The sequence below is a fragment of the Marmota flaviventris genome, chromosome 10 (assembly GCF_047511675.1).
Source record: "Marmota flaviventris isolate mMarFla1 chromosome 10, mMarFla1.hap1, whole genome shotgun sequence".
NCBI classification, from domain to species: Eukaryota; Metazoa; Chordata; class Mammalia; order Rodentia; family Sciuridae; genus Marmota; species Marmota flaviventris.
Window position 1 is genome coordinate 49774045 of NC_092507.1, and position 26981 is coordinate 49801025.

At 37.5% G+C, this 26981-nt stretch overlaps 1 protein-coding gene and 1 non-coding gene across 8 annotated transcripts in view; both read left to right on the forward strand.

The window, feature by feature from the left end:
- The window catches only part of Patj (PATJ crumbs cell polarity complex component), a 387785-nt gene that overhangs the window by 14199 nt on the left and 346605 nt on the right, over positions 1-26981 (forward strand). For 5 of the 7 annotated variants that reach the window (XM_071617905.1, XM_071617899.1, XM_071617902.1 and 2 more), the window contains exons 1-6: positions 1380-1456; positions 13424-13480; positions 13583-13749; positions 15264-15458; positions 16868-17007; positions 25914-26109. In XM_071617905.1, coding sequence (XP_071474006.1) covers positions 13459-13480; positions 13583-13749; positions 15264-15458; positions 16868-17007; positions 25914-26109 — 720 coding nt within the window. In that variant the 5' untranslated portion in view covers positions 1380-1456; positions 13424-13458. Of the gene's footprint in view, positions 1-1379; positions 1457-3655; positions 3711-13423; positions 13481-13582; positions 13750-15263; positions 15459-16867; positions 17008-25913; positions 26110-26981 lie in introns of those variants that run through there. The other 2 variants (XM_071617900.1, XM_071617901.1) reach the window with 2 other exon arrangements.
- LOC114100373 (U6 spliceosomal RNA) lies at positions 12055-12160 on the forward strand. The gene has a single exon (XR_003584053.1). It is a non-coding gene; the product is annotated as a U6 spliceosomal RNA (small nuclear RNA).

Here is a 26981-nt window from a genome sequence, read left to right on the forward strand (position 1 = left end):
CCAGTTCTATTGGGGGGCCCCAGGGAAGTTTTCAAAGAGTCCTGCTCAGGTCTACCTCTTGACTTTTAACTGACAGCAAGATAACATCAGACTTTTAAGCTACCACTGTGCATGAGAGCTTTAGATTACTTTGGCCCAATCTGACTGGTTTTAACTGGAACCTGTTTTTACAGATTTTATGGTGAGGGGGAAAAGTCTGGGAGATAGGTCTGTGTAAGGGTCAAGGAAGTACCCTCCAACCCCCTTAAGAGTAATTTGTGCTTTTATTAGCATGTGGGCCTGTAGGCCTCCAGTAGATAACAGGTTGTTTGCTGAGGAATGTAACATATCCTGTTGATTCAAGCTAGGCAAGGCTGCAGGTAATTTGCTTTTTTTTTTTTTTTTTTTAAGGAAAGTATATGGAGGTCAGCACAGTGGGTCCTTTTTTTTGTGGTGAGGGGGGTTGAACCCAAGCACTTATGCATGCAAGGCAAGCACTCTACCAACTGAGCTATATCCCCAGCTCACAGTGGATCCCTTTTATAGACATTCCTTTAGCCTCATGTTCCTACTGCTAGGGCTTTGTATTCCCTATCATTGAAAGTGAACATCCTTATCTTGTTCCAGATCTTGGAAGAAAACGGTCTATCTTCCTACCAGACCTAGAGAGACTCTGTCTCAAAAACAAAGAAAAACAAAAACCCACAAAGGCAAAACAAAACAAGGGAAATGTTAAAATGTATTGTAAAATCAATACTGTATTTAGAGTCGAAAGACTTTGGCTGGTACTAAATTTGAGGTACTAAATCTACCAGGTGCCTAGTGTTTTTCAATAAATGCGATAATATTTAAGTTAGCATCTTGCATATATAGCTAGCCAATACAGCTCGATTAGTTTTTGTAAAATTAAATAAAAAAAATAAAACTCCTACAATTTATTCTTCTCTGCCTGAAGAAGGCTACGGATTGACACTTAAGAAATTTTATGTTGTGTCATCAGATATAGAAAACACAAGGTGGGATAAGAAAATGGGGGAAAGAAAAGGACCAAAGGACAAAGTGCAAAGTGGATTTGACTCCGTGGTTTCATCAATATCCACCTTCGATTTCCTTGGTTTGGGGTCTCGCTCTCAGCCCACCCCTCTAACCACACCTGTCCGGCATCTTCCTACCCGGTCAGCGCCAGGTGCCCTCACCACGAGGAGTTTCATCTGACCTCTTGGTCCCCACATTCCACCCCTCGGGCTCTTTAACATCTTTTGCCAGTGGAACCACACCTGGACAAAACAGTGAAGCCAGCTGGCCTCCCCAGTCCCAGACTCTCTCGCCCGCCGCCCCGCCCCGGTCGGGGAGGGTCCGATTAGGGGAGGGACTGCAGGTGAGGAGCCCTCACCCTGGGCCTCTCACTTCCGCCCAGGTGAAAGAGAGCGGCCGCCGAGCCCGCCACGGGCTCCCACCCGCGCCTCCGCAGGACCAGGTAAAGCGTGGGGTCCCAGCACTGTGGGCGCGCTCTGCACCCCGGGGATCCCGGTTCCCTGAGGCCGGCGGGGACGGCGCTTCGCCCGCTTCCCGAACCTGCCTTCCCGGCTCCCAGCGCGCCTGCCCGGAGGTGGGTGGGCCCGAGGCTGCAGACACCGCCGGGCGCTCGGAGGGGTCGCGGCGGGTGCGGGAACCCGCTGGGGTCCCGCTGTCCTCTTGCGTTGGTCCGGCGTGACCCCACCGCGGACCCCGCCCCGCCGCGCAGGCTCGCGGCAGGGCCGGGGCAAGGGAGCCGCCCAGTCTCCGCAGGCCTCCCCGGCCTCAATTCCGGTCGGCTGCGCTTCGGGACGCAGGGGTTGGATTGTGCACCCAGATCGGTGCCTTCCGCTGCGCCCCCAGAGCTGGGCGGAGTCTTTTCCTCCACGAGTGACTGTGGAGGGGGTGCACAAGTAGTGCCCCGGCTCGGGAGCCCGAGAAGAAGCGGGGCCCAGCTGCGGGCCGACTGGGCGACTTGGCTCCGGCCAGGTCTCGGCCAGGATCTGCCAGCCCCACTGCGCAGATCCGCAGGACCGGGCGGAAAGGGCTCTGGCCTTTGGGAAAATTACAGGATTCCTGCTTCAAGTCAAGCTCAGGAAAACATTCCCAACAGAGCCTTCCCACCCTTCAAAGCACCAGCCCTCGGGGTACACGCGGCGGGCCAAATTAATCTCCCCCTGGTGTGTCCAATTGGCACTTTAATCTCTCCCTAGAAGGCCCTTATCACTTCGGATTCGAATTTCTAGTTCACTGGTTTGTCTCTGTGATTGAGGTGCGCTTTACACGGCCTGATTTCTCTAGGTTGCTTCTCACCTGCGTTTGGGGTCTGCTCATTGGTAGGTGCGCAATCCCTCAGTCTTTTCCTGAATGAAGAAGCCTTCTGGAGACCTAGAAGGGAAATCTCAGTTCCACTGGGAGTGGTAGACCACATTGAAGGCGGACGAACCCCCTATTGGCTGCCGGTTCTTTTGCATGCGTCTGGTTTAAAGGAAAGCTTTAATAGAGGAGGGAGTTAAAAACAAATGTGGTTATTTTGCAGAATCAGAAAATGTCAGGTGAGGTGGTGACCTGTAGTTAAAATGAGATTTATGTTTCCAGTACCCTAATGGCCTTTATAAGGATCATAAAAAATTTAAAGTAATTAGAAAGTTAATAAATATGGACACGAAAGGTAATTAATGGGTAGAATTTATAAAATGAGTTCCAAAGAGATTTACCCTGTCTAGATGCTTTTAGCGGTCACAGAAAATGGGGCTTATCACCAGAAAAATAGTTTTGTTTAAAATTGAGAAGCAGTTGTATTGAGCTCTTGTCTGTGTTTAACAATGCCTTAATGAGGCATTGTTATGTATTTAAAATCACATTGTCATGTATTTATCATTAGTCTTTTTATGATGATTGTGCTAGGAATTAAACCCTGTGCCTCGTGGATGCTGAGCAAGTGGTCTACCACTGAACTGCAACCCCAGACCCTTAATATTTTTGTAACTATGAAGTTAGCATATTCATCGTAGGAAAATTGTAGAGAATTGTCAGAAGAGCAGCTACAGGCACCCAGAAGCCCACTCACTATTGAAAGAAAATCACTAATAACATTTTTCCATTTGTATTTTGAAGTTAGAAATATCTGTGTATTGTCTTGTAGTCAATTCACTTTTAAATACACTTGAGACTTTGAGAGAGTGGCTCAGAATTTCCTAGTCCTTAAAATTGTGTTTAAGCATTTAATAATTATTTTTTTTACATAAAGGAGTTCAGTTTGTTTACTTAATACTTGCTCACTTTGATAGTAGAGGAAGTTTTTTTGAGAAAACAGGATTATTCTGCTCTGATATTGAGATTGTAAGACTAGGGCTACGTCTTTCTGTCTTTTCTTCTTCTATTTTACTTAGAGATTTTTGTTTAGATTTAGATGACTTTTTAAAAGCTCCCATTTTAGGTTCTGTGAAAATGGAGAGAAATTTAGTGCCTCTCAGTTCCCTTTCTTTTATTTTCATCTATTTTTGTGGTGCTAGGGATCAAACCCAGTGCATGGGCATGCTAGGTATATCAACCACTGAGCTATAACCCCAACCAATATCATTTCTTTTAGTAGGTGGGATGTATCAATGCTGAAGAGATAGAGCCCACTTTTTGTTGTTGTTGTTGTTTATACAGCTGTGAAACCTGCATAGTTTGAAGACATGGCATTAGGTCTACTTACCATATGATTTTTGGTAAGTTGTTTGATTCTGGTCCTCCATTTTCCCATTTGTAGTTGATCTTCTGAGATTTGGGGTAGGTAGAAAGAAAATGTTGTGCCTTGTAAATTGGTAAGCTATTATTCTCCCACTTTTTGCTCCTCCATTCTGAGGTTTAATTCTGATAGAATTATGGAGATGCAATCTTTTTATGCATAAAGCTCAATTCTGTTCTCCCAGTTGCTTTGACCATATGACCTGACAAACAAAAGTCTTTTCTGAAAACACTGTGCAGGGATTTTTGTGAAAAGGTCTAGGTTAATACTCCTGTCAACACAGTAAACCACTCGCACATGTGACTACTGGGCTCTTGAAATGGGACTATTTGGTTTTAGAGTGTAAATGTAAAATACACACTAGATTTTGAAGAGATTTAGTATAGAAACAATTTAAAATACCTTCACAAATTTTTATATTATTTAATATTGAAATGATTATCTGTACTGGGTTAAATGAAGTGTATTTGAAGTTAAATTTTACCTGTTTCTTTTTACCTTTTTCATGAGTCTACTAGAAAACTTAAATGTGTGTGTCACATTACATTTTTGTTGAGTAACACTGGGTGAGAATTCAGTATGTTTTTATCCTTAAAAATCTTTAAGATGGTTTAGTTTACTGAAGCACTTACCCTCTTACCCTTTGTTAATTTAACAAAGCTCATAGATTACATATAAACTGATTTTTTAACTCTAACTTATAGGATGTCTCTGTATAATCTCCTCTCTTGTATTCATTGCAACGGTGAAAAATTTTATTGTTCAGTCTTCTCAGAAATGACTGTTATTAATTACACAGCAAAACCTCAGCTACAATTTATTAGCTTCCTTGAGGCCCCCAAAATATCTTATATCATTTTGATTGAAAAGAGCTGTTCATTTGTTGAATGTGTACCAGTTGAATATTCTGCTGTATCTCATTTAGCCCTTTTTACTACAAATGTATTAATTTCTATTAACTTTTAAAAAACTATCTAAATAATTTTTATTGACTCTGTGTTATGAGAGGAAGTTGAAATAAGTGGATATTGAGCGTCAGGTTGACAACCCTCCCCCCCATGTTAATTCCCTTCAGTTGCAAATTTTTTACTATTTATTTTTGAAATGGTATCTTCTGTGTTGCCCAGGATGACCTCAAACTCCTGGGCTTAGTTGATCCTCCTGCCTCAACCACTTTTGAGTGCTGGGGTTATAGATGTGAATGATCATGCCTGGTTGTACTTTTTTTTTTTTTTTTTTTTTAAATTTAACAAAGCTCATAGATTACAGAACCTCCATAGTTCAAGAATTAGTTATCAAAATAGATATTTAGTTCTTTCTTTTTTTTTTTTTTGTGCCAGGGATTGAACTCTGGGGCACTTAACCACTGAGCTACATTCCTAGCCCATTTTTAATATGTATATTTTATTTAGAGAGAGGGTCTCACTGAGTTGCTTAGGGCCTAAGTTGCTGAGACTCAGCCTCCCAAGCCACTGGTTTTTACACCGGCTGGATAGTTAGTTCTAATCCTGTTTTTGTGTTAGTGACCAATAGGAAACAATCTAAAAATGCTTTTTAATAGATTGGGTGTGTATTCCTATGGTGGAATGTTATTTAGTTGTTACAATGACTAAGGAAGAACTGCATTTATCATCATGAATACATTTTAAAGATAGGAAATTGCCAAAGAATAAATACATAGCAAGCCATTTATAAAGTTTTAAAAACCTGACAATATTATTGCAAATAGAGATAATATTTTAAGAATTTCAGATTTAAAACCTGTGAATATTAAGTGCATGTATTTGGGAAACTCTCTTTAAGGTTAAAAGAAGTTAGTAAGTTTTCTGTGAATGAGCACTCTTTAATGTAGGTCTTGCCCTTAAAAGTCTTGCCATTCGCTTTGATACTTCTTGTCTGGTTTTGTAGATACTTTTGGTCCATAGCCTTTCAGGGATAGGTCAGTTTTTATTTCCCTTAATGCACACGGCTTTGATGATAGGAACTGCAGAGGACTTCTGGCCTATGCTACTGTAGAGTAATTTTCTGAAACTTCTTATGAAGATCCAAGACAGAGTGTGGTAGGAGAAGGAGGTGAGATAAGTGAATGGTGAGGGACAATGTTGTTGACAAATGTTCCTGCTATTTATAATTCGAACAGTCTCTCCCCGCCCCTTTTGGTACTAGGGGTGCTTTACCATTGAGCGTATCTCCAGCCTTTTTTTTTTTTTTTTTGTAGTTGTAGATGGACAGCATGTCTTTATTTTATTTGGAGATGGGTTCTTACTGAGTTGCTTAGGGCCTCATTTAGTTGCTGAGGCTGGTTGTGAATCCATGATCTTCCTGCCTCAGCCACTAGAGCTGCTGGAGTTACAAGGCATTCACCACTACTTCTCATGCTGCCTCTTCTCACATTTAATGTAGCTGTTTGTTGAAAAAGGTCATTAACACTGGATACTGAACCCCGCCCCCCAACTTAACACCCCACATTTTCCTCTATTTTAACTTTTTTTCATAGCATTTCCTCTTTTTTTTTAATTGTAAGGAGTTTTCTGTATTTACAAATGGAAATGATAGTACATTGTTAAGAATGTAAATGGGATAATTTTATACAGAGTGACATTGTATTGTATTGTACATAGTAGGTATTAAAAAAATTAATGCAGGAGAATGATTTTGGGGGGAAGGCAGGAGAAAAACGGAGGGTGAAGGCCGGTGGGTAGGACATCCACAACCTAGAGTGGCCTATTCCATAGTTTGCTAGGATTATTTTGAATAGTACAAACATTCCAAAAACTGTATGACCAGAATTTCTGGAGAAAAGTTAGGGCACACATCTGTAGTATGCTTGAAATGGAACAGAATTTTTGGAAACAAATCATTAATCACTGACCATTAGTGAAGAGTCTGAATGCCCAAGGTCCTTTTGTGGGGAACTGGCTGCGTCATTAGAGAACCATAAGTGTGAAATTTGCCCAGGTTTTTTTTTATTGTTGCTTGTGGGAGAAAACTGTCACCAAGAGGAATGTGGAAGTATACCATAGAGCAGTTTAACTTTATTCAGAATTGGCCAAGTTACAGGGAGTGTATGGGTTGAATAGATTCATAAAATTAGTATCTGGCTAACTGAATATTCTGAAGAACTGACTCAATTTTTAGTTCTGAGTTTGAATTAACATGATGTCTTTCAATTTTGATTCCAACATTTCCTGAATGTTCAGTGTCAAATGAACTTCAGCATTGCATATGGCTTAAGCATTTAGCCCCAAATGTCAGTTTCATTCTGGAATTTATATCTGTTTCCAAAATTCTAGGGATATAGTGTTTTGACAATGTTAAAAAAAAACAAAAAAAATTATTTTTGTATCTAAAGGGTTTAGAAAGACCTTGATCATTTGGTAGGAAGCCAAGGCGAGAACACCTGAATCTGTGTGTGTATGGCAGCAGATTGTATTTATTTGGAGTCTTGGTGGGGAAACACATTGCTGTTTGGCTAGGAGTTCTTTTTCCATTTAATCAGTACCTCATAAATGCTGAACTTTGAGGACAGGGAATGACAATTAGACGAATCCTGAGCTTCACTTTCCAAGGGAAGTGATAGAAACTTAAAGCTGTTCATGGACTTCAATTTTTGAGTGACTTCTGAAATCATGAATTTATACTTAATGGCTCATCGATTCTTTGAACTGCCTAATTCATTGAGCTCTGGGAAATTTCCATTTAGGAGTCATGTGTAGTCTAATTGTGATGTGTCCAATTCACACATGCAGTTAGAGACTAATTACCTATACTTTCCCCAAGAAAGTAGCCAGGATCTTTTTCTCCTAAAATTTCAAGATAGCAAATCAGATGTCTTGTTAAATCAGTGGGGAGTTACATTCTTGTGAGTAACTGGGGGTCAGAAAAGTGTGTTTCTTGGGGTCCTTAATTTGCCTAAATTCTTGATCTAAGGAGATTAATAAATCTTTCCAAAGAGTTTTCAAGCAGAAATTTAAATTAAATTTCTATCTCTGTCAGCTTCCCCCCGCCCCCCAATGATTCCATTTAATTGGTATTGGCTAAAAACATGGATTTTTCAAAAGCCACAATATTATAAGAATTTCCTTCAATCAAATCCTTTGGTGAATCAGATATGAAAAATTCATGGCCTGAACTCTCTTGATCAATGATGGAGTGGAAACTGCTGAGCATGATAAACTTCTCATTCTTTTAAGGCTGTTATGACTATGGGGACAGTGGTACGCTGTGGCATTTTAATGTCTAACTCCTGCCAATTGTAGGTAACTGATGACCTGCTGGACTCTCCTTTATAATGTTTAAACAAACTTTAAATTCCCTTCCATAAGCCCTGCTAGTTTCTTATTAAAAACATTAAATTTGGCCAAAGATTTTCTATGATAATACCACAAGGGAGAAACAGGATCCATTTAACCCAAGTGCTACCTTCTGGGTGTTTAGCTGTGAAGATTACTTGCATTTCTTTCATATATTCTTAGAGCTTTAGTCCTCTCCCCTAGTTGTTACCTAAAACCATGGAATTATAGTAGTTTTCCAGGCGTGTGTGTGTGTGTGTGTGTGTGTGTGTATGTATGTATATATGTGTGTGTGTATATATATAAAATAATATACACCCCCCCCCTTTTCTGGAGATGAAACCAGCACTTTGTGCATGCTAGACAAGCACTTTGTCACTGAGCTATACACTTTTAGCCCAGCATGTTTTCAATGTTCTGGAAATGTGTGTTTAAAAAAGTTAGACTACACTGATCAATACTATTATCAGAATTACTTTTTAAAAATAGAAATCTGAACTGAATACTTCCTTACTTAAAAGCCTTTAATTACTTCCTGTTGCCTCCAGGATAAAGACCAGTCGGCTTAGCATTATTTAGAAAGACTCTTTCAAAGCTGTCCATCTAAATCAGTGCTTCTCAAACTATCAGTGGTGAAAGGTCATGATCTCTTCTTCTCAATCTTTCAAAGACTGATTTTTAAGAAGAAATCATTTTAAAAATGAAATATAAAAATATACACAAAATACAATGTCATTTTTAAAAAATTACTAAATATAATAGACATCTTTTACTGTGCCATTTTGCAGGAAGGTTTCTAAATGCTTATTTACAATTTTGGTATTTATTTGTGGGCCAAGCATCAATTTGCAGTTTGTATTTGGAACGCTGGTCTTAATTACTTTTTCCGGGCTTTCTGCTACATCTAGAGACTTTACACTGGGTTATTTTATAGCCATATATGTGAATGTCTGTATATACATACATCACTGAAATTTGTAAAGTAATATATTTTGGTATAGTTGTTATCACCTGCTGACCAAACATGACCTGTTATCACTTGACTATGGCTTTTTAAAGAAATCTGATGGATTAGTTGGGGGGGATTTGTCTCCTTCCAACCAATTATTCTTTTATTTTTGATTTTGGATCACCCAGAGACATCTTTTTTGCGGTGTGGGATTAACAAACAAGTTCTGAGCCATCTGTACAGAAATATTTTTTCCTAAGAAGCCTTTTCTGTCTTGGGACTCTAATTCTATACTTCTTTAGTTACACAAATAGAAAATGTTTGAGTAACCCATTTCCCAGCCAGCCATGCCCCATAAATCCATAAATTCTCAGATTATTTACAAAAAGCAGATATAGCCTGACATTTTAAAATAAGGGACTTTGTTATCTATCAGCAACCTTAAGTGTTGTTGGGAGGTCTGTTTTGAGGGGAATCCCTCAAGTTGAAAGAGTGGGCCAAAGGCAGGCTGTAAATGTTTCCTCTTCACTCCCTTTTGGTATACTCAGATCTACTTTATTATTGTAATGACTGAGAGTTTAAATTTTTCAAAAGTTTTGCTGTTAACAATGCAGGGGCTGGGGTTGTAGCTCAGTGGTAGAGTGCTTGCCTCTCATGTGGGGGGCACTGGGTTTGATCCTCAGCAACACACACACACACACACACACACACAAATAAAGGTAGTGTGTCCATCTACAACTAAAAAAATATTAAAAACAAAAAGCAAACAAACAAAAAAATCCTTAAACCAAAAAAACCCAGTGCAGTAGCTGGTGCCACATGCCTGTCATCACAGCAACTCTGGAGGCTAAGGCAGGAGAACACCAAGTTCAAGGCCTGCCTGGGCAATTTAGACCCTGTCTCAAAAAAGGACTGGGAATGTAGCTCAGGGATAAAGCTCCCGGGTTCCATCCATAGTTTAAAAAAAAAAAAAAAAAGTAAACATGCTTGCCATACAGAGTGTCTGTTTGCAATTATTTCTTTAGGAGAGACTCTCAGAAGTAGAAATTCTGGGTAAAAGAAATGAAAATTAAATATATGTTAATACATTTATTGACATTGCTAAATCTTTCTCCTAAAAGATTATGCTGATTTATACTCCAATCTCTTTTTCCATGATATCTGGAGCATAGGGTATTGTTGATCTTTAATAAATTAATAAATGTCAAGTTTATGGCATCTTAACTGTTTTATGTTTTAGCTTTCTTTCTTTGCCTTAGAGAGGTTGATATGTTAATTACCACCAAGCTGCTCTTGTCAGTGTTTTGGGGCTGTATACTGTTATAGAAAAAGATAGTGCCATCCTGGCTGCCTCTGTTATTCAGTCACCTATCAATGGGTAGTAGTAAGGGTTGCCGGAGTGAGTCAGAGAGCACATCAGAAGTAACTTGAGATGCCCTGTTCAGCATTTCTTTTGGGGGTTCCCATTGAATCCAGTGAGCATTTGGATGGACTGCTTGGACCTTTTTATCAATGCTGATGACATCCCTTATGTTTTTTTTTTTTTTTTTTAAATATTTTTTTAGTTGTAGATGGACACAATACTTTTATTTATTTTGTTTGTTTATTTTTATGTTGTGCCAGGGATCAAACCCAGTGCTTCATGCCTGCTAGGCAAGCACTCTACCACTGAGCCACAACCCTGGCCCCCCTTATGGTTTTTAGTATGATTTCTTGCTTAACGAGCTTGATTTAGAAGATAAGATCTCATTCAACCATTGTATTTAGGCTGATATAAGAAAATTTTGATTGTATAATACTCATATTTCTTTGGTTCATTTCAGCAGTGTATCACTAATAAAAAGGATTAGCGACAAAATGTCATTTTGGTTATAGCAAAGGGAATTGTTAGCCTTTTGAGCCTTGATTACATTACATTTTAGGCTAATTTGAGCAAATGACTGGAATTAAAAATCATCATCCATAAAGTGCTGTTTTGGGTGGCTTCCTTCTGGAAATTCTGATGACTAGTAAGAGTTTAGGATACTACTTGGGATTTTTCTTTTTTTAATCTCTAAAATTTTACACTTTATTATTATTGTACTGGGATTTATTTATTGTTGTTTTTATTATTATGTATTAGTGATTGAACCTAGTGGTGCTTAATCACTAAGCCACATCCCTCATCCTTTTTATTTTTTATTTTGAGACAGGGTCTTACTAAGTTGCTCAGGGCTTCACTAACTTGCGGAACTGGCCTCAAACTTGTGATCCTCCCACCTCAGCCTCCCAAGTCACTGGGATTACAGGTGTGTACCATCATACCCAGCTGATACTGGGAATTGAACCCAGGACCTTGCACATGCTACTTTTTTTTTTGGTACTGGGAATTGAACCCAAGGGCACTCAATCACTGAGCCACATCCCCAGCCCTATTTTGTATTTTATGTAGAGACAGGGTCTCACTGAGTTGCTTAGCGTTTCGCTGTTGCTGAGGCTGGCTTTGAATTTGAAATCTTCCTGCCTCAGCCTCCTGAGCCTCTGGGTTTACAAGCATGTGCCACTGTGCCTGGCAAGTGGTCTACTATTGAGCTACATCCCCAGCAGGTTTTTTTTTTTTTTAATTTTAAATTTTTAAAATTTTGGGACAACATGTTGCCAAATTAATTAGGATGGCTTTGAACTTGTGATCATACTGACTTAGCCTCCTGTGTAGCTGGATTGCAGATGTGTGCCACTGTGCCTTATTTCAAATGTTCTTTTCCAGCTCAGCTTCCTTTAAAAAAAAAGTAAAATTTACATACAATAATGTATACCCTTTAATGAATTTTTATAAATATATACATCTGTATAAAAAGTATCCCAATCAAACCATAGAGCATTTCCTTTATACCTAAAACCTCCCTGAATCCCATCCCAATGTAGGGGAGGAAAAATATCTTTCCTTCTACTCTTCTATATTCTCAGGTGGGGCCGCTGTAATAATGAATTAGAAATAAAACAGGTGTGGTGCACAGCTATAGTCCCAGCTACTTGGGAGTCTGAGGCAGATCCCTTAAGCCCAGGATCAACCTGGGCAACAGAGACCTCGTCCCCCGACCCCAGTACCTCTTTTCAGCAGCACATATATTGGAGTTAGAACAATACAGAGTGGATTGGCATGGCCCCTGTGCAAAGATGACACAAATTTGTGAAGTGTTCCATATAAAAAAACAATAAAAAAATCACATTTGTTTAATATAAGTTTTATGTGAAACAGGAGTCTTCATAAGGAAATGAAACCCAAAGAAGCAGTTAAACCTCAACATTTTAATACTAGTTTTGATGAAGAGTAGAGTTGTAGAAAAATATATAATAAGTTTGAATCCCAAAAATAGTATGCTGGGGACTTAGGATTATAGCTGTGTGGCCGGCACATGCTTGGCATGCACAAGGGCCTGGGTCCTATTCCCAGCCCTGTAGCGGGAGGGAAGAAAACTGACGAAAACCAGACAATCTGTAATGACTCCATTCATGAGAAGCTGGATAACTCACAGACTAACCATAACTATAGATTTGTTTACTGGAGCAGTGTGGAAGAGTGTTGACTAGTAATGGGGTTCAGAACATGCTACCCCTACATACCATGCTTTGGTGTGTTGATGATCATCAGCTGAAGCAATGTGAGAAATAACAGATGCAGGAAAGACTTCCTCGGAAGCATGTCAAAAGCTCCTCACCTGAAAGGTGGTGTCCTTCCTCTGCCCAGAGGACAAAAGCATCTTTATCTCCAAAGATGGGCACATCGAGAAGGCTCAATACACAGGCCTAAGTCTTCCCTAGTTTCCTCTGAGCTCAGACCCCTGTTGCCCTATCACATTTTTCTGTAATTCTCTTTATCAAAACTAGTATTAAAATGCTCAGGTTTAACTGCTTCTTTGGGTTTTTATTTCCTTATGAAGACTCCTGTTTTCTATTTTTCCTTTTTGTTTCTGAATTATTTATATACTCTTATTTATCCATTTGTTATTAGAAATTTGGGTATTCTAGTTTTGGGCCTTTATAAATAAAATTGCTATGAACTTTGATGTACAAGTCTTTTTGTGGACATATATTTTATTTGGGTAGATATTTATGAATGGGAGTGCCAGTGTATTTTTAACTTTATAAGAAATTATTTTTCTGTACATTTAAAGAAAAAAACTACCAAATAATTTTCCAAAGTGATTATGCCATTTTACATCCCTTAATTAGCAAAATATGATAATTTTAGTTGCTTTGCAGTTTTGTCAACACTTGGTATTGTCTCTTTTTTTGGTTTTTAAAATTAAGCCATTTGAGTGGACAGGTAGTGGTACCTCACTATGGTTTTAATTTAAATTTCACAGGGACTTTTGATGAATGTTTTTAAAGTTTTCTTTATTTTTTCTGCAGGACTATAGACATATTTACTGATGGAATTCATCCTTGTATTTAATTTTTTTTTTTTTTTAGGTTTCTTTAAAGGTGATTGAAACAATTAATCCAAAATGCCTGAAAATCCTGCCACAGGTATACTAGATATATAGTTTTGTTATGAAATTAATGACTGATTCATAAATGGAATATGAGATCGTATTTAACCTGTCTTCTGGTTATTCTTCTTCAACCAAGATAAACTGCAGGTCCTACAGGTCCTTGATCGCCTGAAAATGAAATTGCAGGATAAGGGTGACACTTCACAGAACGAGAAACTGAGTATGTTTTATGAGACACTAAGGAGTCCTCTCTTCAACCAGATACTCACACTGCAGCAGTCCATCAAGCAACTGAAGGGGCAAGTAAGTTAGCATGGAAGAGCTCTGTGTTGATGTGTAAAACCAGTGAGAAAAGACAGGAGGAGACGATCAAGGACAAGCTGTCTGTGACAATCTTGTCTCAGCAAAGACCAGACATGGGCCTGCAGCCTGTGGGTAGCATTAGCATAGTTAGTTTTAAAATGTTGATAATCAAGCGGGTGTGGTGGCTCATGGCCTGTAATCCCAGCATCCCTGGAGGCTGAGGCAGGAAAATCGCAAGTTCAAAGCCAGTCTCAGCAACTTAGCAAGACCCATCTCAAAAATATAAAAAGGGTTGGGAATGTGCTTAGTTATCAAGTGCCCCTGGGTTTAATCCTCAGTACCAATCAATCAATCAATCAATCAATAAGATAAAAACTAAAAACAGTGTTGATAATTAATTTTATGTTGAGCTTTGGAATATGGGTTTTCTAAACATATAAAGGTTAGAATTAGAGAATTCTGAACATTTTCTTCAAAATTATAAAATGGTGGTTAACTTAATTTTTTTTCTTTTTGGAGTTGGTGATTGAACCCAGGACCTTGCAAATGCTAAGCTTGTGCTCTACCACTGAGCTATATATCCCAAGCTTCTTGACATTTCTTCTTCTTCTTTTTTTCTTTTTTTTCTATTTAGTCGTGGGGATGAACCCAGGGGCAATTTACCAATGAGCTATATCCCCAGTCCTTTGAATTTTTTATTTTAAGGCAGAGTCTCATCGAGTTGCTAAGGCTGGCCTTGAACTTGGCACCTTCTTGCCTCAGCTTCTTGAGTAGCTGGGATTATAGGGGTGCACCACTGCTCTGGGCTTGACATTTGTTTTTAACGTTAACTTTATTCCATTATGTTGAGCTGTATCAGCCAGTGATATTTTAAAAATCCTGTTTTTTTGTCATTATAGGATTCTTTTCTATTAATGTTTAAGTGGCTCTGTGACTCACTCGCTATTAATCTTGTGTCAGTTTCTTAACCCCTGAGTGCCTCATTTTTCATGTTCATGAAAATGAGATAATGATATTTCATAGAACTATTGTCAGGATTAAATGAGGTTATAACATGCCAGAGTCTCAATACAATACTTAGCCCTTAGTAAGTATTCAGGAAGTACTGTTGTTATTGATGTATACTATCTATGGATTTTTTTTTGTGGCTTTGCATGTGGAAATGTACAGATAAATGCCATAGGGCTTAGTGTCTTGTGCTTATATGACAGGTTGCATCTGTGTGTGTGAAGGGTAATGAGACGTTAGTGTACATTCTATGAACTTGGGGTAGTCACAGAAGGCAGGAAACAAGAACAGATTTTAAGGTATTTGACATTTTTGTGTAATATTAAATTTAGAAATTTTAGCCTTATGGGCACACAGATTCGTTTTTATGCACCTTATTTCTTTCATACATGTTTTTTAACATACAATTTATACCCATAATGAGCAAAAGAGAATATGTAATAAATAGAAATGATTTCTTTTTTGAAGGTTTCTGTTGATGGTTCTCTTGTTTTTCTCTCCACCAGCTCAGCCATATACCCTCGGATTGTTCAGCCAACTTTGATTTTTCTAGAAAAGGTTTGTTAGTGTTCACGGATAGTTCTATTACAAGTGGGAATGCCCACAGGCCCTGTAATAATTTAACTGCATCTGGGTTGTTTCCGTGGACCGCAAAGTTGGGAAATGAAGACTTTAACTCAATCATTCAACAGATGGCTCAGGTAAAGTTATACCTTGTCATGGGAATATTTAGCTTTATCTTTCCTGCTTCAGGTTTAAAAAGAAACCCACTCTTTTTGTCTTAACATGTGTTATGTATTTGCTTTTGTTTTTATGTTGAAAGGAGGAATTGGCACCTTTTTCTAACCTGTGTTTTGGAATTTTATTATCTTAAAATCACACAAGAAAATGTCCATGTGTGAGGTGAGGAGAACTTTTAGGAAAAGACTTCAATTGAACACATCTCTATTCTTATAAGGAAAGAGACTTATTTATTTGTTGATACTGGGGATTAAACCCAGGGGTGCTTTTACTACTGAGCTCCATCCCCAGCCCTTTTTACTTTTATATTGAGACAGTGTCTTGCAAAGTGGCCCATGTTGGCCTTGAGCTTGTGATCCTCCTGTCTCTGCCCTCTGAGTCTCTGGTATTATAGGCATGTGCCACCGTATCCAGCAGGAAGAAGATTCTTACTGGTTTTGATCACAAGATGAAACATTGAAACAGTTTTAAATTTTATATCAAAACAGAATTAGTGGGAGTTGGAACAAATACAATTTAGAAAATTGGGGGAAAAAATTGACAGTTGTAGCTTCTGCTACCTTAAAAATTAAATAATAGTCGAACTTTTGAATATGTTTTGTGTTTGTTCAACAGTCTTTAAAAATGAAACTTTTGTTTGAAAAATTAAAAAGAATCTGTTTAAGATGTGATATTTAACTAGTGTTCTGGACTACTTTTTTTGCTTAATAGTTCTGGTCCCTTCATGTGATGATCTTGTTGATTACATTTATAAAGTTCACATAAAAGCAATTATTAACTAAAGTAATCAAATTCCTACATGTCACAGGTAGAACCAATTTGAATGGTGGCCTTTCCACAGTCTTTTGAATTGATTGAATAAATGGAATAGTAATTCATCACTATAGAATTAAAAACAGAACTCTAAAGAGTTGCTGGTTCTGTGTAGGCTTAATACTAGTGTATTTTTGATATATCCAATATACTTTTCCTCATTAAAAAATTGAATTTTGCATCAAGAGAATTTAGGGAAATTCAATATAAAAAAGTAATTTAGAATTTACTGTGGGAAAGAGCATTTTTCTTAGGCATTCTCATCCAGCTTGGGATTCATCGCGAAATGTGAATGAAGTGTGAAAATACCTCTTCAATTCCCTAAGGTTACAGTGCTGCACACTCTCTTTTGTTTTCTACTGAAAATAATCAAGTTAGAGAGTTCCTGGAATAATGTATTACTGAAATGCTGAGTTATTTTGAGTTTATTTGGTTTTGTAGAAATGTCTCAGAGAAGCTATTTTTCTGCTAAGCAATTTCAGTTCTGTGGAAAGGGTGCATTGGTTAAATGTAGATTCATTGACATTTATATTTTTCTTTTATCCCCCTTCATTAGGGCCGGGAAATTGAATATATAGATATAGAACGGCCTTCAACTGGAGGCCTTGGATTCAGCGTGGTGGCCCTTAAAAGTCAAAATCAGGGAGAAGTTGATATCTTTGTGAAGGAAGTACACCCAGGGAGTGTAGCAGACAGGTAAGGATGGTGTTCATTTTATACTCTGCTAGTTTTTTTCTGATGATTCTGAAAGCATTATTATACAAGAGTATAAGAAACTAGTGCTAAAAGCAGTAACAATAGCAGCTAACAATTCCTTTAGCACTTCCTATGCGTTCATCAGGCCTTTTATAGATGTTCTTTCATTCACTTGTGGCTGCAGTCCAGCAGTGTAGGTGTTACTACTCCATTTTATAGATGAGACAGCTGAGGTTCAGAGAGGGTCAGTGGTTTTCCTGTAGTCACAGAGCTATTAATGCTGGGACCATGATGTGATTCTTACAGTAACTGCAAAGCAGCTAGTGCTCTTTCCACTGTATCACTCTCTCACCCAATTGGTGATCACTAGGATGGTAATTTTTTTCTTTTTTTGTATTGGGGATTGAACTGAGGGGTGCTTAAGCACCCCAGCCCTTTTAAATGTTTTTATTTAGAGACAGGGTCTCACTTAAGTTGCTTAGGGCCTTGCTAAGTTGCTGAGACTGGCTTTGAACTTGTGATCCTCCTGCCTTGGCCTCCTGAGCTGCTGGGATTATGGGTGTGCATCACTCAATGGATGGGAATCATTCTCATTCTGCATACTACATTGTTTATTAAATTGATAGTTATAACACATTATTGATTATTATGCTTATTGTTAAGAGGCCCCTCAATCTATGTTATCCTTCATGGATTGCACTTCTTTAGGTTTTTAAGAGTGATATGCTGGCCTTATATTTTATCTCTATTTGATTTCCAGTCTTTGGTTTATTATTCATTTAATAAATAATACTATTCACACGTGCCTGTTAAATAAAAGCAATGTCACAGTGTATGATTATAAAAATTCTCAGCCAATAATATAATTTTGAACTCACATTCTCTGTATATGGTGATTACTTCTAGTTTCCCCAATTAAAATTGGATATAATGGATTTTCATGATTTTCCATCTTTATTCTGCCATCTAATGTTGCATTTCAAATGTTTTGTGGGTCCATAGCTGTGGTCAGATATATTTTAGAAACTCTATCCTGTCTGTTCTTCAATACTGGGTGTACATAGTTAGGGTGATCTTATGATTTATTGTTCAAGTTAGGATGGTTTTGGGTTGAAGTGGTATGCTGTTAATAATGAAACAGATAGTAGGTATAAACTTGAACTCTTCTTAGGCAATACAGAATATATCTAGACTTATAATTGCTTAACATTAAGCTCATTTAATATTGATTAGCCAACTTTTTTTTTAATTCCAGTTTTTTTCCTTTTAAATATTAGGATATAATTAACATAAACTTAATTTTAAAGTGTACAAGGTCATGGGTGTTGTTATATTCACAATGTTCTGCAGCCATTCCCACTCTTTAATTCCGGTACATTTCTACCACCCAAAAAGGACTTTTTAATATACCTAGTTCCTTCCTCCCTCCATCCCCTGGCAAGCACCAATCTACTTTCTTTCTTTTTTTATCTTTATTTTTTATTTGTTTTTTATGTGGTGCTGAGGATCGAACGTGCTAGGCAAACGCTCTACTAGTGAGCTACAGCCACAGCCCCACCAATCTACTTTCTTTAAACAACATGTTTTAAGTTCTTTGTAACACCTTGGAAAGTACTGATCTAATGTATTTATTGTCCTTCCTGACTGTGTTATTATATACTTGGTGTTTAGATGCATGAATGCTCTTGATGAAACGTTGAGCAGCATTCCATGGCATGGGGGTTGAGTCTTCACTACAAATTAACCTTCCAGTACCATAATCTTCAGGCATGTCTGTCAGTGATCCATACAGTTGTCCTGTTTTTCAGCATCGGCATCTCCATTCCTTTATAAGATAATCGTAAGAAGCTGTCTTAGTCTGTTTTGTGCAGTGATAACAGAATACCTAGGACTACACACATTTATAAATAGCACATTTATTGGCTCATAGTTCTGGTGGCTGAGAAGTGCATTGTCAAGGTGTTCACATCTGGTGAAGGTCTTTTTGCTGTATAATTATGTGGTGGAAGCCAGAGGGGGGAGAGGAGACAGAAGGAAGGGACAAACTGGCTTGTGCTTTTGTAAAGAATCAGTCCCACCATGAGGGTGAATCCTTAATGGCCTGATTGCCTCTTAAAGGTCCCACCTGTTAATCCTATTACCATGGTAGCTGAATTTCAACATAAGTTTTGGAGGGGACAGACATTCAAACAGCAGCAAGCTTGTCAAATACCTTATTGACATGTTACTATCCAATATCCCTATCATATTTCCCTGATCTACCACATAGGAAATTGAATACATGTAGCCTTTGATCCTGAGTGCTCAGAAATAGAACCAGTATCTATGAGGCAAGGTTATTTATGGTAGATAATCTTTCATTAGAAAAGGATAACTTAGCCAATGCACACTTTGGCACATGCCTCTCATCTTAGCAACTTGGGAGACTGAGGTAGGAGATTTGTAAGTTCAAGTCCAGTCTGGGCAACTTAGGGAAATCCTGACTCAAAATGAAAAATAAAAAGAACTGGAGATGTAGCTCAATATTAAAGTACCTCTGAGTTTAATACTGGCTTTCAGTATTTATTTATTTATTTTTTAAAGGTACTTATAGTTTCATTAGGCAAAGAAGTCTTGTAGTATTAGTCTGAATGTTGGTTTTCTATCTAGCTGTGTGATCTTGGTCAAGTTACTTATTTTGCTAAAAATTTTAGTAGTTGTGTTTTTTTTTGGGGGGGGGGGGAGGGGGAGGAGGGGTAACTGCAGATTGAACCCAAGGGTGCTTAACCACTGAGTCATATCCCCAGGCCTTTTTATTATTTTATCTTGAGACAGTCTTGCTAAGTTGCTGGGGCTAGCCTCAGACTTGAGATCCTCCTGCCTCTGCCTCCTAAGGCTTTTGGATCACAGGCGTGTGACACTATGCCCAGCTTAAAATTTTGTTTCTTTGATGTGTAAAATGGCAATGTTATGTTAAGATACAGATGAAATAATATTAATAAAGCTGATTGAGTAGTGCTCAATACATAGTAAGGGCTTCTGTGTTCACATGTTCCTTATTCATGGATCTAATCAACCATGATTGAAAATATTTGAAAATCATGTTTGTACTGAATGGGTACAGACTTTTTTTTTGTCATTTTCCCGTAAACAATACAACATAACAATTTTTTAATATACCATTTATATTGTATTAGGTATTATAAACAATTTAGTGATGACTTAAAGTATATGGGAGAGTATGCATAGGTTATTTGCAAATACTGTGTCATTTTATATAAGAGACTTAAGGATCATGGGCTTTTTGGTATGAAGTAGTCCTAGAACCCATCACCCCCATGGATTTTAAGGGATGAATAATAGTATTTGTTCCTCTTATGGCAACATACAAAGTAGCATGATTTACTTCATACAGTTTTTTTCTTTCCTCATATTGGGATTGAATGCAGGGGTGTTGTACTGCTGTACTACATCCCCAGTCCTTTTTAAAAATTTTATTTTGAGACAGTGTCTCACCAGGTTCCTGAGACTGGCCTTGAAGTTGCAGTCCTTCTGCCTTGACCTCCTGAGCACCACTGCCTGGCTTAATAAGTCTTTAAGACACTATATACATCTTCCTATTTTCCTCCCAGTAATAGGGTACTGATTCACTGTGGGATGCCTGATGATTTATATACATCATTATTTCTGTAGCTCCCAACATACTAAATAGCATATAGTAGTTGCTTAGTATCTATTTGTTTAACGAATGATAAGTAAGTGAACTATCATTTATTTGTGTTACTGGGATTTTGAATAATCAAAGAACAAAGTTTGTGTGCCTGTATGTTTGAACTTTTGCTTTCACTACATTAATAGAGGAAAAAAAACCAAAACAAATAGTAATGCAGTAGGCTAATAACCTGAGAAAATACTGTAGATGGTGACTTTAGTATTCTTTGCCAAAATACATTAAAAATATATAAAACAAATTGAATAACAAATGATATGGCTAGTGTGGACCACAGATGAGAGGGAAGATATGAAAATGTGTAATGTATAGGAATACAGAAAACATTTACAAAGAACTTCTCAAATTTTTACCAACTCATCTTGCTGACTAGAAGATAATGAGGAAAGAACTGGTGTTTAATGCTTTAAAATGAAAGCCTAGCAGCATGGTGGTGCATACCTCTAATCCCAGCGAGTTGAGAGGTTGAGGCAGGAGGATTGTAAGTTTGAGGCCAGCCTTAGCAACTTATTGAGACCCTGTCTCAAAACAAAACAAAACAAAACCAAAAACAAAACAAAAAAGAAGGCTGAGGATGTGGCTCTGTGGTTATGTACCCCAGGTTCAATCCAAATAAATAAATAAATAAAATTTTCTAAATAAATATAGAAAAATTTCCAGTGGAAACAAATTTTCGCCATATTTTTGTTCAGTGGATAAAGAAAAATCCCAGATATATATTTATTTTTTTCCATGATAAATTAAAGTAACTTATAAAAATGGTTTATCAAATTTAAGAAAAACAAATATTTTAAGTATGTTATTTTGGTGCTGCTTTAGTAACTACTTTTTGTTTTACACTCCATAGTACTTTCCCCGCAAGCTGTTTTTTTCTTTTTTGTTGCTCAGTTTTGAACCCAAGGCCTTGCGTGTGCTGGATATGCTCTCTGTCATTGAGTCACACTTCCAGACCTCCCCTAAGCTTTATTTTCTTTTGGTACCAGGGATTGAATTCAGGGGCACTCAACTACTGAGCCACATCCCCAGCCCTATTTTGTATTTTATTTAGATGTAGGGTCTCACTGAGTTGCTTAGCGTCTTGCTGTTGCTAAGGCTAGCTTTGAACTTGTGATCCTCCTGCCTCAGCCTCCCGAGCCACTGGGATTATAGGTGTGCACCACTGCACCTGGCTCATCTAAGCTTTCTTGAAGAAACAAAATGGAAGCTTTTCTGTGAGGGAGCAGCTTGTATTTTTAATAGACATTGTTCCATATGGCACTGTTACACACACCTGCTGGAAAAAGTTGGGAATTAGAAGTAGTAATAAGAGGTGGCAGTGAGACATGAGCAAAATAGAGAGGTGCCGGGAAGCTTTCCCTGCACAGGGGAGGTATATCTTCATCCGCCTATTCATTATTTAACTTTTTAAAATATTTGCTCAGGATGGTCTTGAACTTGTGGGCTCTTGTGATCCTTTTCCTTCAGCCTGCAGAGTATCCTGAACTGTAGGTGCCATCATGCCTGGCTTTTAACAGATATTGAATTTTGATTGTATGCTATGTTTTGGGTATAAAATGTTAAACAAAAGAGACATTATTCCAACCTGCTTGTAGTCAATTATTATGTCTCAGTACTTTTTAGTAATAGGTCTGTGATTACAAATTGAATGTTTCCAAAAAGAGGAAGTTGATGATTTGAGTGGATAAGAACCTTGACCAATGGCAAGGAGTAAGGTGGCTTCTCAGAGGCAATGGGAGACTTGGAGAGACAGCAGGGTCTGAAGAGAACAGAATGTATTGGGGAATGGAATAGCTCATTACCCTCATGAAGAGATGGAAATGGAACACAGGTCCTATGCTTGGAGCGTGATTGCTATTTATTTGGAGGAGAATAATACAAGATGATGCAAAAGGGGCAGAGGGAGAGGTAGGTGCCAGCCATACAGGACCTTCTAGATATGCTAAAGGGTCTTCATGATCTTGATCAGTACTTCCTTTCTTCTGAGGACTTTCCACACAGATACTTGCCTAACCTGCTGGCTGTCAAAGTCATGGAAATCCACTATTTCTGAATGTTGTGATGGAGACACAAGAACTTGTTTCCTCTTGAATGGAAAGTGTGAATTCAATATGTGTGTGTATATAAAAATTAGTATGAGGGAGCTAAATTGCATATATGTTTATATGGTATAATTATGTATAATTATATAAACTACAAATTAGTGTGGGGAATTTAATTGTATATATAGTATAATTATATACTAAAATATAAGTATAAATAATTGCATGGAGGAATTAAGTAGAATGTGTCAAAAAAAATCCAAATTTTCCTCAGTAGTTTATTTATCCTGGATTGAGTTTATATTCCCTGAGCAGATTTTATCTTGGAAAGAATGGATTTTAACTCAGAGAGAAAGGAAGTGTCCTTGAAGTCTATTGGGTAGGGGAAAAGGTAGATTAAAATAGATTGATTTTTAGAAAATAGAAAATCCAGGGGTGAATTAAGGACTTATGAAAAATGAGTTAGATCAGGGCTAAAAAGATTTAAATGTATCTCACTCATTTAGGATTAATTAAGAGAGTCCCTGGATGAACATGCTGTGAATAGAAATTTAGTTGAAGAAGTTAGAGAAAGGGGGATATGGAGATGGAAGAATGGAAATGATTCCTGTATATTGTCCTGTAGTATTTACATTTAAGAAGAAATGTTTCTTTAATACCGGGGAGATGCTTCGCAAGCAGCATTCTCAAAAAATATTCTAAAATTATGAAAATCTGTTATGCATATAATAAAAAACTATAAAGTATGGAAATATAGTAAGTAAAAATAAAAGTCTCAAGATACTTGAAACTTTCTTTTGAAATGTGCTGAGATTGAACCCAGGGCCTTGTGCATACTAAATATGTGCTGTACAACTGAGCTTATACCCTAATGCTGAAATATTTGAATTTTGAGCATCCTGATACAACTGAGAAATATGCTTTCTTTTCTTTTTTCCCAATATTGGGGATCAAACCCAGTATTCTCACATACATTGTGAGAATAATGGGTTTGATCTACTGCACTATACCCCCAGTCCATAATGTTTTCTTTTTTGTAAAGACAAGGTCATAGAATATATACACTTTTACATCTTGTTCTCACCTTATTATGTCATTCCTAATATTAATGAAAAGATTTTTAAACAACATTTTTAATGCTACATGATTTATTGTGAAAGACTATTTTAATATCAAAAATTGGAATATTAACTGGGCATAGGGGTACCTACCTGTAATTCCAGGTACTTGGGAGGGCTGAGACAGGATTGAAAGTTCAAGTCCAACCTTGGCAACTTAATTCTATCTCAAAATTTAACAAAAAGACTAGGGATGTAGCTCAGTTGTAGAGTGCCAGTGTGTTCAATCCCCACTACTGTCCAAAAATAAATAAATAAATAAATTGAGATATTGAACTTGCTCTTTCCAAGGAAGACTCCAAAACATGAGTACCTGTCTCCAGGAAACTTAAAATCCAATAGGGAAGGACTTAGCTAACTCTGTAGGCAGCATGCTTAACCTACCTGAGTATTTAGTGAGTGAACTAGTGGTTCAGAACATTGTGGACTGAGATATGAGACTCAACTGAATGGTGACAGGTGGAATTGAATTTGGCTGAGTAGAGTAGAAAGGTATTAGATGTGGAGGGAACAGTTTATACCAGAGCAGGAAATGCCACACATATTTGAGAGAGAAGTCATAAGTCAGAGTAGTTGAAGAAATAGTTTGTGTGGACAGAATCCAAGTAGGAAGAGTACTTAGGGGCAGAACATTGAGGCCTTCAAGACCAGCCAAGTTTACCCTCTGTCCTAGAGGTCAGTATTCTTGATATTCTGGTCCATGACAAGGTTTTCCTGACCTGTTATGAAATGAGAGAAAAAAGGAGGCAGGGGGCAATATAATGGACTCGTCATAATTCAAAATTGTATTTGTGAAAAGGATTATTCTATTCTGAAATAAATCCCTTCCTGTATTTTAAGAGGTAAAAATGTTCCTTTATGAAATAGTCATGACAGGAGTTTGTTTTCATTTCTTTGCTGCTTTCTTTATTGGTTAGCAATAGCTGATCATTACACATTTTTGAACTGGAAAAGATACCAGCATGCAGAGAGCCTAGAAATGTAAATCTGATGGAATCTTGCGAATTAGATTTTAGATGTTAGGTGAGGATTCCAACTGGAGAGTAGGAATGGAAAGGAGGAGATGGGTGGATCCAAAAGAGACAAAGAAGGACAAGGAAGTGTTAGGGTACTGTTGCTTGGCCAGCAGGAATAGTATTTCAATGGTATTTGGAAGATAATAGTCAAATGCAGTAAACCAGGATAGTAAATTGTAGACTATCCTTAGAATGCATGTTACCATAGCAGGTGATGACTATGCTTCAGAGTCAGACTCTTCAGATAAGGTGTTAAGGTAGTCTGAGCTTTAAGTTTTTGTACGTAAAACTTAACTACTTTAAAGGTGATTGTGAGGATTACACGAGATAATAATGCACGTAAAGCGCTTAACACAGTACCTGACTCCTAAGGGCTCAGTCAATTTTAATTATAGTAGTGCTTTTTTTTTTTCTTTAGAGATTGTTATTTTTTTTATTTTTATTTTTTTTTAGTTGTCCTTTTAACCTTTGTTAGCAGTTGGGAGATTGGTTTGGGAGAGAGAAAAGGGATTAGATATAGGTTTGGAAGTAATCGCCATGGGTTTTCAAGGAGTATTTGGCCTCTACTGACAAGTGATAAAGAAGTAAAGAAAATGGAGATGGGGTGAACCTGCCAGCGAGGAGGCTCTTGGTGAAGTTCAGAAAACGGTTATCCTAGTATAGTATGGATAGAAATCAGATTGGAAAGCTTCCAACAGTACAGGGTTCATGCAGTATTCACACTTGCTAACCCTTGGCAGTAGGGCCTTCTAAAGTGTTTTGGTTTATTTTTCTAACCAACTGACTTTTAAAATGTGTGTGTGTAAGTGTGTATATAGGGATGCACTAGCTAATTAGTACATTAGTTATTAAGTGTTATGAAAAGGCACTCTGAGCTCTGTTATGTATCTACATAATTATTCAGGTAAATGTATTGAGTGAAATAGTACCATAAGCAATAAATTGCTGAACTTAAATAACAGATATTTAAAAGTCAAGTTATTAGATCACTTTAAACATAACCTTCTTTTCTTATATGATTAAGGGATCAAAGATTAAAGGAAAATGACCAGATTTTGGCCATTAATCACACACCACTGGATCACAATATTTCTCACCAGCAAGCAATTGCATTATTACAACAAACGGGTGGATCTTTGCATCTGGTTGTAGCCAGGGAACCAGTCCACACAAAAAGCAGGACTTCTACCAGCTCAGCTGATACAACTCTGCCTGAAACAGTGAGTTGCAAACTTGGGAAAATAATTTTGAATTATGCTATTGGTGATAAGAAGTATATATTCAGGTGTCATTTACTTGTCATGGGTCAAGAGGGATGATCATATCTCCAAGTGCATCATATTTAAGCAAGATGTTTCATGAAGGGCTATTTAGTCTTTTCAATGTCCTGTGGGACTTTTAATTTAAGATTATTATTTAATATAGGGGTCAAATTGAGTGTTAGGTGTAGTTTATTTGGTGGTGGTGTCTTATGTTCCTTTATAGAAAGTTAACTTTATAGAAAGTTAACATTTCAAAAACATTACTTTTATGAATTATAATGGGAGATTATGGGTAGGTTATTGATGCTACAAAATTATAGTAGGTTTTTTTTTTTTTTTCATGTAAGGATATATACTTCACAGTTTGGAAGAAAAAAAGTATGTCTGTTTTAGGAATTTCTTAAAGCTGCTTTGTAACATTTACCAGATTTTGGCCAGCGTCTTCAGAATGCCTGCTAATAAATCTTATTTTCTTATAACACTAAGTGCTAGCTGATTTATATAATTTTCATTCCTCGGGACAAAAGAAAAAAAACTGTCTGGTACATTACAAGGTCACAACACAAATTAAAGTATAGGCATTTTTCCTGTTACACTCTGTAATATTTATACAGCACAATTTACATAATAACTACAATGGACAAAGTGGGACATTGTCTAGCATATAAAGAATAAGGGTGTTGGAGTCATGCATTGGTGGGTTCACGTCCCTTTCTTCCTCTCCTAGTTGTGTGACACCAGCAGGTCCTTGACTTCTCCACACCTCAGTCTCTCTGTTACTTAAAACTAGTAATAGTTGTAAAGATTGAAAGAGGTGTGTGAAGAGCCAA